This window comes from Cynocephalus volans, chromosome 6 (assembly GCF_027409185.1).
Source record: "Cynocephalus volans isolate mCynVol1 chromosome 6, mCynVol1.pri, whole genome shotgun sequence".
In the NCBI taxonomy this organism is placed as follows: Eukaryota; Metazoa; Chordata; class Mammalia; order Dermoptera; family Cynocephalidae; genus Cynocephalus; species Cynocephalus volans.
Genome location: NC_084465.1, coordinates 52,002,264 through 52,016,500, shown reverse-complemented (window position 1 = coordinate 52,016,500; position 14,237 = coordinate 52,002,264). Strand labels below are relative to the sequence as shown.

Sequence of the window (14,237 nt, the reverse complement as noted above, 5' to 3'; positions counted from 1 at the left end):
TATCAATGAATTCGGTCTAGTAGAAACAAACATCATCAAACTCACCGACTTTAGCTTCCAGCCTACAAACCACATCCAGTTCTAACCCCTTTTCTTCTTTTATCTTAAACCCTATCCTAACTTGGATTTGGCCCATTTTGGGACCTCTAATCATTATCCTCATAACCTGCCTTTTCTTGCCCTGCATCATTAGGTTTCTTCAAACCCAAGTGGGAAAAATCTCTAATCAGGCCTTTAACCAGCTTTTGCTTAGAAACTACCAGCTTCTAGGTACTGATGAAACCCCCGCCTCATCTCGTGAGCGCCTCAGCCGATGCTGAAGAGACACCACCTTACAGAGGAAACGCATTCCTACACGTCCTTGCCACCGACGCCTGGCTGCTCCCTCCAGTCTCCAACTACCAACAATGGAACCGATGCATATTCGACTTGTGGCTTCAAGGAACGTTTATGGACTTTTCCCCTTTTGAAATTACTTGTTTCTCCACCCTCCTTTGGGGTTTCATAATGGGTATTTATGTACCTTCCTCCCTTTGCCCCCCCCACAACGCCCCAGTTCAGCAGGAAGTAGCTCGATGACTTCAATGTCCCCTTTCCTAAAACAAGAAAAAGGAGGAATGTAAGAACCCAAATGCCCCAAGGGATCACACCCTGATCACATAAGTCCTTCTTGGCCACACCTCATCATGGCGCTGGTTGCCCTCTAAGTAGGGAGTGTATTTTAAGCCAATCAGCCTTCCCTAGAAGCCCTATATATATGTGTGTGTGCCGCCTAATAAACGAGCCCTCTCCGGTGGATCGTCAACTGGTGTGGACTCCACCTTTCAGTTATTATAGTGAAAAAAGTAAAAACGGTCTATTTTTTTTTTATCAATCTTATGATTTTATGATTTTATTTTCAGTTATGTTGTAACACTTTACAACAGTTCTAAAACTCATTCCAACTTAGAAGTCTCAGGTATTTGTGGAACACAAAATTCTGGCAGTTGACTCCACTGCATGAAGAAATAAGATGACCTGTGCATATAATATAAAATCACACATACATAAAACTTATAGCACACATACCCAATAAAAACCTGTCTTGAGCTGAATGAATGTTTTTCTGTTAATACTCATCTGCTACTTCTTTATTATCTTTTTGCTTATTAAAGAATAACAGGAGTCACACTTTTGAAAAGGTATAGGAGAAAGGCTTAAAATTTAAAACATTCAATTCATCTTTTTTCTTGTAAAATTAGGAAGACGCCATCACTATATGTTGTTAGAAGTAGAAGAACATATAAATCATAAGTATCGGCGTACACTTTGAGAACCTCTACATTGGCTCAATCTGAAAAACCAAAGTATAAGATATTAGGGAGCAATAGCAGGTTCCTTAATTTCCTTTAAGGCCAGTAGTTTCTTTCAGGACCCTAGAACTCTTACGTGGAACTGAAGAAGTTAGAGAACTAACAGTCTACAGGTTTCAACTGGCTACCTTCCACAGGAGGGTAAAATGTCAATTTTGTTAGATAACAAAGTGGAACTCCAACAAAAAAGTACTACTGTGAAGGTTTGTTAGCACAATTAATATCTTGAGTATTTAAATGCTGAGACCTAACCTCAAATATATATATAGGCTTCCTGATCTTAGAGAAGTATGCAGAGGTGTTCCAGGGACTATAACCACTATATCTTAACATGTACCTACATGCTTTATAAATATTATTATCAATTGTTAACATTACTGAAAATGCTCATAGTACTATATCTCAATACAGTGAGGTAAAGAATTTTCAGAGAAGTAGCTTATTCAAGTTAATTCAATTGGTAAATACTGACGTTAAAATTTGAAATGAGACCTACCAATGTAAAAATCCTCTTTATAGTAGGTGCTATGGATTGAATGTCCCCCCAAAACTCAATGAGGCTTGGTCCTCCGTTAACAGTGGTAAGATGGTGGGAAATCAGAACATGGCAGTGTTGAAAGGTGGGGCATTTAAGAGGTGATTGGATCTTGATGACTGTGCCCTTGTGAATGGATTAATCCACTCATGGAGTAATGGGTTAGGAGGGTTAGTGGGTTGTCACAGTAGTGGCACTCATGGCTTTATAAGGACAGCAAATGAACACATTGAAGAGCTCTTGCCATGTGATACCCCAGGTCGCCATGGGAATCTTTATAAATCCCCCTCCCAAGAAGATCCTCACCAAATGTGTTCCCTGAACCTTGGAGTTCCAGTGTCCAAAACTGTAAGAAATAAGTTTCATTTTCTTATAAGCTACCCAGTTTCATATATTCTGTTATAAGCAACAGAAAATGAACTAATACGACAAGGTATACTGGGTGCCTCTTTCTGTACTTAGAAGATGCCTTCATAGGCAATTAGAACATTGCATGGTCAAAACTGAGACGAAATAAATTGCTCCTGAGGAATTCAGGGATTCTGACCAAACCTTTAGTTAAGGAGAAAAGTTGCATGCTTTTTCTTTTGCAAAGAGGGATGATCTCATTAAGGTAATCTCTTGGCAATTAGCAACTCAATGCCAAGACCCAACTCTAGCCACCTCACCCAGCTTTAGTCAACTTTTACCAAACTTTTAAGGAGGAAAGAATTCGTGAACCCTGTATAAAAGAATCCTACTTCGTGGGAAGGTCAACCAGTTTGGGCAGATCTATGTGCAAGAAAAAACGCTATAAAATATCCTGACAGTTTTATTCAATCCTTAAGACAATACTTAAACAAACAGTCCCCCAAGGATTAAAGTGACTTACTCATAATCCCAGAGCTAAATGGCTGAAAAGGATTTGAAACTATATCCTTCTGACTCTATATTCTTTCCATACTACCACATAACTGACCTAGCTGCTACCCTGAAAGAGAAAGGAGGGAAAAAAAGGGACAGGGATATATGTGATTTTAATTATTATACATGAACTGGTATGAAAGCAAGAAAAACCGGAGAGAAATAAACCTATCTTTGCTAGTAATGTTGTTAAACATTTTCATATTACTGCTTCAACATGCATACAATTTTTGGCAAGCATATTACTTGTTCAGTCATCAAGAGAAAATCAAAATTTTTAGAATAACTAAAATTTTAGTTGTACCATGTACCAAAACATGAGCTATGATCAATTCATGATTGTGCCCACTGCTCTGGTACAGTGCACTACTGAAATTTTATCCAAAATGAAACAAAAATTTTAGTACAACAGTAATAAATCAGTTGTCACACATATGCTACATCGTAAAAGAATGATAAAGTTATAAAAGTAGCTTAGAAATATTCAGAAGCTATTTTAATTAACAGTGAGTAAAATAAAAGTATCCTTTCAAAGGAAATGTTCAAAGATATAAAATACCTGCGAGTTCTGGGTGGTTTTGGAGGAGGAGAATCTTGTTTTTCAGGATCTATGGAGCTGATTATATTTTCAGTGTTAATTTCATTCTGCCAAGGGAAAAAAAAATACTTGAGTAAAGTTAGGAGAAAAATCATTTTCCTTCCTCAAGTTTCAAATAAATCATTTCTGGGCTTTTGAATTCTTAGAACAATGCCAATTTTTCCAAGTAACAAAATGGGTCATATTCACTGGCTTTATATTTTAACCGGAAGGACCAAACTTCAATCGGAGAGATTTATAAGAAAAAAACCAGCCCATCCTAGTTACTGAAAGATCAATTGTGTACAGTAGCATTTCAACACATGGTACTGTAAAAGAACATATCTCCCAAGAAAATAAAGATTAAAGAGGTAGCCTTCTCCCCAGGGATTGCTACCACTAGAAATTTAGTATGTGCAGAGAGGGAAAAAAGCCAACAAAATACAGCTTATATCTTTCACTTTTCCCATCTTCTTTTGAACTGCTTTATTGTGACTCCCCATTACTACCTAGTACTTTTAAATTGGTCCCAGGAGTCACTTCAGTCATTCCTTGCCCCACCCTTCCTCTGTCACCATGTGGAGTGCCCTACTCCCTTGGGAATATAGCCCCCCTATTACTGACGAACCAAATGGACCCAAAGAAAGGCAGGGAGAGCCCATCCAGGGATGTCCTTGGTTTTTGCTGGTCACAAAGACCAATGACACCATTACCAATGATGCTCAAGAGTTAATACAGCTATAAGAATCTTAGGTTTAGAACAGCAAATACAGGAGCTGTGAAATTACTATATAAAATATTGCCTTGAATTAGTTTCACTTCATATTTATCTAGCTAGGCTATGCTAATTCTGGGTCAAAAGACAGGAATAATATTCAACCTTGCCCACATTGCAGATAATTTCAGAAAAAGCCATCTTTGCATATTCCATAAATTAAGAAGGTCTGAAACTGTAGCTGTGTTTTGTTGTTGTTGTTTTTAATCAAAATGCACTTCTACCATGAGTACCATGGTACCTTCTTTGTCTTTATAACTGTTATTTCAAGTATTTCCAACTAAAGAAAATAGAGATTTCAACTTCCATCCATTTTTAGTGCACCCTATCTCCTGATATATAATCTGATGGATTAGAAGAGCTTTACATATCTAACTACCTGACCAGAACAAGAGTTAAATCCTAAGACTAGGAGTGTTCATCATTAATTAAAGTCACCTACCATAATAGAGGCATCTGTTGAAGGGATATCTGCTATAGGAAGGGTAACCATATATAATTTATTGTCCAAATCAGGGCTCTTTGGAGAATGAAGAGGAGCACTATTAATTATTACACCTAGACCACAAGTATAAACTTAGGCAAATCAGGACTTTTAGTCACAACAGTTTTAGGTGCTCAGCCACCACCAGAATTGAGACACTGCATCATAACAACAAGTGACATATACTGATTCATTTGCTTATTATTTTCATTAATCACAAAACCATACTCCAATAACTCTCATTAATATTTTGTAACAAAATCTGTACATATTTGCATTAACTAGTTTAATAAAAATTAAAGGTGAACCATATAAAATTGCTTCTATGAATAGTTTCTAACCTACAAAACGCAGCTATTTTTTGTAATACAACGTAAGTAACTTCACGTCATATCAACTTAGGTTTTGCTGCCAAATGAATATAATATCAAATTCACAAAAACAATAAAACAAACAAACTTACAAATATACAGTAACAAAAATAGCATGGTACTGGAATAAAAACAGACACGTGGACCAATGAAACAGAATAGAGAACTCAGAAATCAACCCATGTGTTTACAGTCAACTGATCTTTGACAAGGGCTCCAAGAACATACATTGGGGAAAAGACTACCTCTTCAATAAATAGTGCTGGGAAAACTGGATATCCATTTGTAGAAGAATGAAACTTGATCTGTACCTCTCACCATATATCAAAATCAACTTGAAATGAATTAGAGACAAATACAAGGCCTGAAACTTTAAAACTCCTAGAAGAAAACATATGAGAAATGCTCCAGTATTTAGGACTGGGCAATGACTTTATGAATAAGACCCCAAAGGACAGCAATAAAAGAAAAAATAAACAAATGGAATTATATCAAACTAAAAAGCTTCTGCACAGCAAAGGAAACAATAAATAGAGTGAAAAGACATTCTACAGAATGGGAACTATGCAGAATTGCAAACTATGCATCTGATCAGTGATTAATATCCAGAATATACGAAAAGCTAATGTTGCAGCAAAAAACCAAATAATCCAATTAAAAAATGGGCAAAGGAGCTGAATAGACATTTCTCAAAGGAAGATATACAAATGGCCAATAAGTATATGAAAAATGCTCAACATCACTAATCATCAGGTAAATGCAAATCAAAACTACTCTGAGATATCACCTAACCCCAATCAGACTGGCTATTATAAAAAAGAGAATAACAAATGCTGGCGAAGATGTGGAGAAAGAGGAAACCTCCTGCGCTGTTGGTGGGACTGTAAATTAGTACAGCCATTATGGAGAACAGCATGGAGTTTCCTTAAACAACTACAGATAGAACTTCCATATGATCCAGCAATCCCACTACTGAGGATATATCCAGAGGACTGGAAAACATCAGGTTGAAGGGATACCTGCACTCCCATGTTTAATGCAGCTCTATTTACAATAGATAGGCAATGGAACCAACCTAAATGTCCATCAATGGCTGACTGGATAAGGAAATTGTGGTATATATACACAATGGGATACTACTCAGCCATAAAAAAGAATTAAATTCTATCATTTGTAGCAACGTGGATGAGCCTGGAGAAAATTATTCTAAGTGAAAAAACCCAAGGAACAGAAAGAAAAATACCGCATGTTCTCATTCATAACCAGGAACTGAATCCATAAACAAACAATAAAAAGAGACAGAGAGAAAGAAAGAAACAACAATCAGTAATACGTTGAACTTTTAGAAAACTAGAGGTAGAAAAAGAGAGGAGGGGGGAGGGAGGGGAGCTAATGAGAAATTGGTCAATGGATACAAAGAATGATTGTGTATCGTAATGATGAATAAGTTAATTATACTGATCTAACCACCAGGCATTGTACACAATTATTGAAAATCAACGTTGTACCCCACATGTATGTATAATAAAAGAAAAACAAAAAAAACCCAAAAACTAGGTTTTCAGAGCATTTTGGATTTTGGAACTAATGGTAAGGCATTGTGAAATGCAATGAACAAAGTCAGCAATAGAGAGGATACAAAAATGTAAAGAACATGGTACTTAAAGATATAGTCTAGTAATACCAAACAAGTAAAAGAGTAATAACAATACTATGAAGTTATAAAATCAGAGGAAGGAGATGTAGTTGAGAATAATAAGAATATAACTGAGATACTGAGAAGTTGAGAACATTAAGGTAGGATATAGAATGGCACTGAGGGATGGATAAGGTTTTGACAAAAAAATTAAATAAAATAAAGAATGGGGGTTAGAGGAGAAAGAATAAGTGGAGTGAAGAGGAAAAATTAAGGGCATTTGTAGGCAAATTACCACATGTACCAAAGGAAAGAAGGTGTCATGAAGGATTCCTCATTCTGGGTGAAAGAGTGACAGAGCCATTAACAGAACAAGCCAAGGAGGAAGAACTTCTGGGGAAAATAAGCTTTCTGAGCATGTTGAGTTTTATATGATGAAAAGAATCAATGTGGCAATGCAGAACTGCAACTCGAGAGAGAGCCACTGCCTGAACAACATGAACAAAACCTACTGGTCACCAAACTTTGCAACAGAACAATGTTCTTTTTGGATTCTGTAGTATTTTTTTACAATAACGTTTGCTATACTCTTACATCTGCTGACTCTCTTTTATTACCTACAGTTTTTGAGCCCACTTTTGTCCTAATATATCAGCTCTCTTTAGCTGATTTCATTACTAGTTGAAGCAATCACTAACTTTTGAAATTAAAAGGAATTTTAGAGATTAAATAACTCACTGGAAATTAGGTTCTAGTGTATTCTCTTTTTTCAAGCAGAGCTTGCTCAAGTTATTTTGTGTACCAATATTTTCATATAACCGAACTATATAAAAGGCCACAAAAGAAAAATCAGAACCTAATTATCAAATACTTAAGGATATATTATCAGCTGCAGAACAAAATAAATACTAAAACAGGGTGCTTTAAAAATAAATATTATGTTGGAGAAAAAAACATTCGGAACTCAATATTACATCTAAAATGCACAACAAAAACACAACAGAAGAACCATAACAAAAACTATTATTACTATTACTCAGTCATTCTAGAATTGAAAATCTTGGTGTTGACAATGCCAGTCATAATGGTATCTTTTATATACTAGATAAAAAGGTATAACTCCAACTTCTGTTGCTCGGGGGCTACACTTGGCAATTAAGCAGTGTGTAGCTATGAAGGGTAACTCTTCTTCACGCAGGAGTTTACAGTGTTGTGTAGGATGCAGTTGCCACATTTGGGACCCTAGGGACCTTGCAATACAGTTATCTCTGCACTTACATTCTCTCCCCAAGATGGATGGTGACACTTATCAGGGCAAGACCCTGCACTCACAGCCCAAGGATTGACACATGGGAAATCAGACCCTTATTTTCAGGTTACAGCTCAGTTTAATTCTTCCACATAGCCAATTGCGCTATTATTGTTTGGGCTTCAATTATTTTTTGTTCATTTGCAAAAACAATCCATGGTCATTGTTTTTTAAATTTACTTTTTACAGAAAAGCACAAGGAAGAAACAAAAATAAATTATAATCCTAACACCAAGAGAGAATAACTTTAAAAAAAAAAGATAAAAAGGCATGCATATACACCTTACAGATGTTTACTTACTGAGGTGTTTCTCAATTCTCACAATATGACTCAGAATTCAGAATTACTTTTCTTTAGATCTACTCTGGGAAGTCATTAGTTGTAGATACCTCTAACATATATCATTTATTGTACAGTCTTATATTACCAATTAGTACTTAAAACTAAAATTTCTACAAAAATTCTGGAACATAGAGCATTTTTAAAAAACATTTACCTCTCAATTAAGTTGTCAGAGAATAATAAGTGAAGATTTACTGTTTCTCATAGCATAGCTTCAGAATGGTATGGTGAGTACATATTTCAAAACATTTTACTCAATCATACAGTCCTAAAATAAATTTTCCCAATTTTTTAGATTCCACATTTTCTCTAACTAGGATTTACAGTCTTCAACCACAAACAGCCATCCTATAAAAACAACCATCTATATTTAAAAGCTCCCAGAAAACAATATTTAAGAGGAAAATATTGAAAAAGTTATTAAAAGTGACAATCTATACGTCTCTTTTTTTATCCATTCATCCATTAAAATATGTATCTCTCACCCAAACATTTAATGTGTGTCTACTATGCACCAGGTAATGAGATAAGAAGCAGGTTTAAAGTAACCACTTATATGCTATTGGGTATTACGTCATCCCATCTCTGGCAATATATGATTTCTTTTCCCTCATATTCCTTAGTCAATTTGTAAACCCCTGACCCATCACAAACACTCCTTGACAAAATTATAATCCTAGTGTGGATTTCAGACTTAAAAATGAGAGAACAGGGCTGGCCTGTGGCTCACTTGGGAGAGTGTGGTGCTGATAACACCAAGGCCAAGGGTTTGGATCCCTATATAGGGATGGCCGGTTAGCTCACTTGGGAGAGCGTGGTGCTGACAATACCAAGTCAAGGGTTAAGATCCCCTTACTGGTCATCTTTTTTTTAAAAAAAAAAAAAAGAGAGAGAGAGAGAGAGAGAGAGAGAGAGAACAATGCAATATTTCACACATCATTTTCTATAAATTATTTAAATACAGTTAAGAGCTTTTTAAAAATGTAACAATGCATATTATAATAAAATAATTTCCTATACATTTTAAAACTGTAACATATAATATAATAATGTATAAGTGTAAGAATATATCTTTCACTTATAGGAAATAGTAGTCAAAAACACCTGTATTTTCCAAGTATAAAATCCTTAACTTTGAAATTAACTTTGGGGCCGAGCCCGTGGCGCACTCGGTAGCGTGCTGCGCTAGCAGCGCGGCGACGCTCCTGCCGTGGGTTCGGATCCTATATAGGAATGACCGGTGCACTCCCTGGCTGAGCGCCGGTCATGGAAAAAAAAAAAAAGAAAGAAATTAACTTTGCATTTATGAAATAAAATGGAAGTATTTTACAATTAAAGTTTAAAGAAAAATGTATAGCCTACTCAGCTTTTTGAAATATTAAAGTTCTCAATTTAGATAAAGTTATACAAAATAATATATAAATATCCTATTTTATATTATAAAATGTTTGGCTAGATTCAGAACAGGTTAAAACAGGATTTAATTAAACTAAAGGGAAAAAGAGATGGCAACGTACAAGGCCTAGCTGCTCAATGATTCCTATTTAATGAAGAAATAAGAATGAGGTCATATATATAAATCTTAAAACCCTGAATTGTTACCTGGCTAATAAAGGAAATACACAGTTCCTAAAACCGATGGACAAAATTAGATTATCTTAACATATTGAGATCAGCATTTCTTAACAAATCTCTCATTTGGAAAACCAAGAAATTTCACACAAATAGTCTGGAAAATTGACAGAATCATTTAAAGGGGAAAAAAGTAAAGCAAAAGTTATAAATTTTGCAACTCATTTCCTCATACTTGGTTTATCACATGATACATATTATAGGTTCAATGATGACGATGTAAAGAAATTCTACCAAAGAAACCCAAAATAGTTCAGCACCTTCAGGGACAAGGCAATTACATATAGAAAGGAAACAAGAGAACTGGTTAGAATACAGAGACAGAAATGAGAACACTATGAGAATACAGCATTTTTCTCAGGTCAAAATATTGAAAACCAAGGCCCCAAGACAGCAGTGCTGAACTGACAGCCCCCATGGGATCCAGGCCAGGTGAGTCCCCACCCCGAGAGGTCCAATCTGCTGACCCCAGGCCCCGAGGCAGCAACAAGCAGCTGAGGGACAGCAAACCTCCCTGCCACTGCTGCAGACGCCAGGGTGGAATGAATGGACTGTGAAAGCTCTGCCACAATGACTAAACACCAATGGAGAGATACTAGAAATGTGAAAAACCAAGAAAGTATGACACCACCAAAGGAATATAACAACTCTCAAGTTCTAGATCCTATAGAACAGGTAGTGCTTTAAATAGACGGACAAGGAATTTCGAGCAACAATTCTAAGGAAACTAAATGAGATACAAGAAGACTCAGCGAGACAACAGAACAAAATGAGAAAAAGTATACAGGACCCAAAAGAGGAAATGTACAAAAAAATCATTGCCCTGAAAAAAAATATAGCAGAGCTTGTAGAGCTGAAAGATTCATTCAATGGAATAAAAAACACAACAGAGAACTTAACCAGCAGGCTAGAACAACCAGAAGAAAGAATTCCTGACCTTGAGGACGGCCAGTCTGATTTAACATAGACAGATGAAAAAAGAAAAGAGAATTTTAAAAATTGAAGAAAATTTAAGAGAGATAACAGACAACCTTAAGCGCTCAAACATCTGAATCATGGGCATTGCAGAAGGGGAGGAAAAAGGAAATGGCACTGAAAACATACTCAGTGAAATAATAGCAGAAAACTTCCCAGGTACAGGGAGAGATACAGATCTTCAGATTCAAGAGGCTCAAAGATCCCCAAACATATTCAACCGCAAAAGGTCTTCTTCAAGATGTGTTACAGTCAAAGTGGCAAAACTCAAAGACAAAGTGAGAATCTTAAAAGCTATAAGACAGAAATATCAAGTCGCCTATAAGGGAGCCCCATCAGACTAACATCAAACTTTTCATCAGAAACCCTAAAAGCCAAAAGAGAATGGGATGATATATTCAAAATACTAAAAGGCAAAAATTGCCAGCCAAGAATACTTTACCCAGCAGGCTATCCTTCTGAAATAAAGGACAAATAGTATATTTCCCAGACAAACAAAAACTGTAGGAGTTCACTACTATATGACCAGCCTTACAAGAAATTCTCAAGGGAGTACTGGGTCTGGTACCCGAGAAACAACCATCACTACCATGAATACTCAAGAAAGAAAAAAACCCACCAGTAAAATAAAAATGATAACAATAAAAAGACAAAAAGTTTACCATCCTAAGAAAGCAAAAAACACAGAAGATAAAATCAGAAAGAAAGGAACAAAAGATATTTAAAACATCCAAACAAAAATCAATAAAATGCCAGGAGTAAATCAACACCTTTCAATAATAACTCTTGAAGACTGGATTAAAAATATGGACCCAACAATATGCTGCCTTCAAGAGACTCACCTCACCTGTAAAGATACACATAAACTAAGAGTGAAAGGATGGAAAAAGATATATCACACAAATAGAAATGAAAAACAAGCTGGAGTAGCTATTCTTATATCAAATAAAATAGACTTTAAACCAAAATCCATAAAAAGAGATAAATAAGGCCACTATATAATGATAAAAAGATCTATCCAGTAAGAAGACATATCATAAATATATATGCACCCAATATTGGAGCATCCAGACTTATAAAGCAAACACTATTAGACCTAAAGAAAGAGACAGACACTAACCCCACTCTCAACATTGGACAGATCATCTCGGGAAAAAATCAACACAGAAACACAAGATCTAAACAACACTTTAGACCAGTTGGACTTGGCAGATATCTACAAAACATTTCGTCCAACAACCTCAGAATATACATTCTTTTCATCAGGACATGGAATGTTCTCCAGGATAGACCACTTGTTAGGTCACAAATCAAATCTCAACAAATTCAAAACAATTGGAATTATTCCATGTAGTTTTCCAGACCACAATGGATTAAAACTAGTACTCAATAACAAATGAAACTCTGTATATTGCACAAATACATGGAAATTAAACAACATTCTACTCAATGACATATGGGTTCAAGAAGAAATTAAACAGGAAATCAAAAAATTTATTGAAAATAATGAAAATAATGATATATCATACCAAAACCCATGGGATAGTGCAAAAGCAGTACTAAGAAGGAAATTTATCACATTAAATGCTTACTTCAGAAGAATGGAGAGATGGCAAGTAAACAATCTAACACTTCACTTTAAAGAACTTTAGAAAAACAAGAACAATCCAAACCCAAAGTTAGCCCACAAAAAGAAATAATTAAGGTCAGAGAAGAAACTAAATGAAATAGAAACCCAAAAAACTATTCAAAAGATCAATGAAACAAAAAGTCGGCTTTTTAAAAAGGTAAATAGAATTGAAAAACCATTAGCAAGGCTAACAAAAAAAAGGAGCGAAGACCCAAATAACAAAAATCAGAAATGAAAAAGGTGATATTACAACCAATACCTCAGAAATACAGGGAATCATTAGAGACTACTATGAACAACTACATGCCAACAAATTTGAAAATCTGGAGGAAACAGATAAATTTCTGGACACACAAAAACTACCGAGACTGAGCTAAAAAGATATAGAAAATCTGAACAGACCAATAACAGTCAAAGAGATTAAAGCTTTTATCAGCAGTCTCCCAACAAAGAAAAGCCCAGGACCCAATGGCTTCACTGCAGAATCCTACTAAACGTTTAAAGAAGAATTAATACCAATTCTCTGCAAACTACTCCAAAAAGTTGAAACAGAGGCCATTCTTCCAAACTCATTCTATGAGGCAAACATCACTGTGATACCAAAACCAGACAAAGATACAACAACAAAAAAGAAAAAGGCCAATATCTTTGATGAATATAGAGGTAAAAATTCTCAATAAAATACTAGCTTATAGAATACAGCAACACATACGTAAAATTATACACCATGATCAAGTGGGATCACAAGAATGCAAGGTTGGTCCAACATATGCAAATCAATAAATGTGATACACCACATCAACAATATCAAAGACAAAAACCACACGATCATTTCTATAGATGCTGAAAAAGCATTTGACAAAATTGAACATTACTTCATAATAAAGACTCTCTATAAACTGGGTATGGTGGAGTATCTTAACACAGTTAAAGCCATATATGACAAACCCACTGCCAATATCATCCTGAACAGGAACAAGACAAGGATGCCCACTCCCGCCACTCCTATTCAACATAGTGTTGGAAGTACTAGCCAGAGCAATGAGGAAAGAGAAAGAAATAAAGGGCATACAGATTAGAAAAGATAAAGTCAAACTGTCCCGGTTTGTAGATAATACATGTAGATAATATGATCCTATATGTAGAAAAGCCTAAAGACTCTACGGAAAAAAAATCTTAAAGGTTGATAAATGATTTTAGCAAAGTTGTAAGATACAAAATCAACACGTGAAAATCAGTAGCATTTTTATACTCAAAGAATGAACTAGCAGAAAAAGAAATGAAGAAAGCTAGCCCATTTACAATAGTCACCAAAAAAATAAATTACCTCAGAATAAAGTCAACCAAGGATGTGAAAAATCTCTACAACAAGAACTAAAAACCACAGTTGAGAGATATTAAAGAGGACACAGGAAGATGGAAAGATAACCCAGGCTCTTGGGTTGGAAAAATTAACACCGTGAAAATGTCTGTACCACCCAAAGTGATCTACAGATAAATGCAATCCCCATCAAAATTCCAATGACATTTTTCTCAGAAACGGAAAAAACAAGCCCAACATTCATATAGCATAACAAAAAAACCATGAATCGCCAAAGCAATCCTGAGCAAAAAAATAATAAGGCTGGGGACATAGCACTACCTAACTTTAAACTACACTACAAAGCTGTAGTAATCAAAACAGCATGGAACAGGCATAAAAACAGACACATGAA

The 14,237-nt window shown here is 35.5% G+C and overlaps 1 protein-coding gene across 1 annotated transcript in view; it reads right to left on the bottom strand.

The window, feature by feature from the left end:
* Positions 1–14,237, bottom strand: part of PTPN12 (protein tyrosine phosphatase non-receptor type 12) — a 106,013-nt gene that overhangs the window by 23,464 nt on the left and 68,312 nt on the right. The window contains exon 12 of the mRNA XM_063100405.1: positions 3,350–3,435. Within this exon, the coding sequence (XP_062956475.1) occupies positions 3,350–3,435 (86 nt within the window). The remainder of the gene's footprint in view (positions 1–3,349; positions 3,436–14,237) is intronic.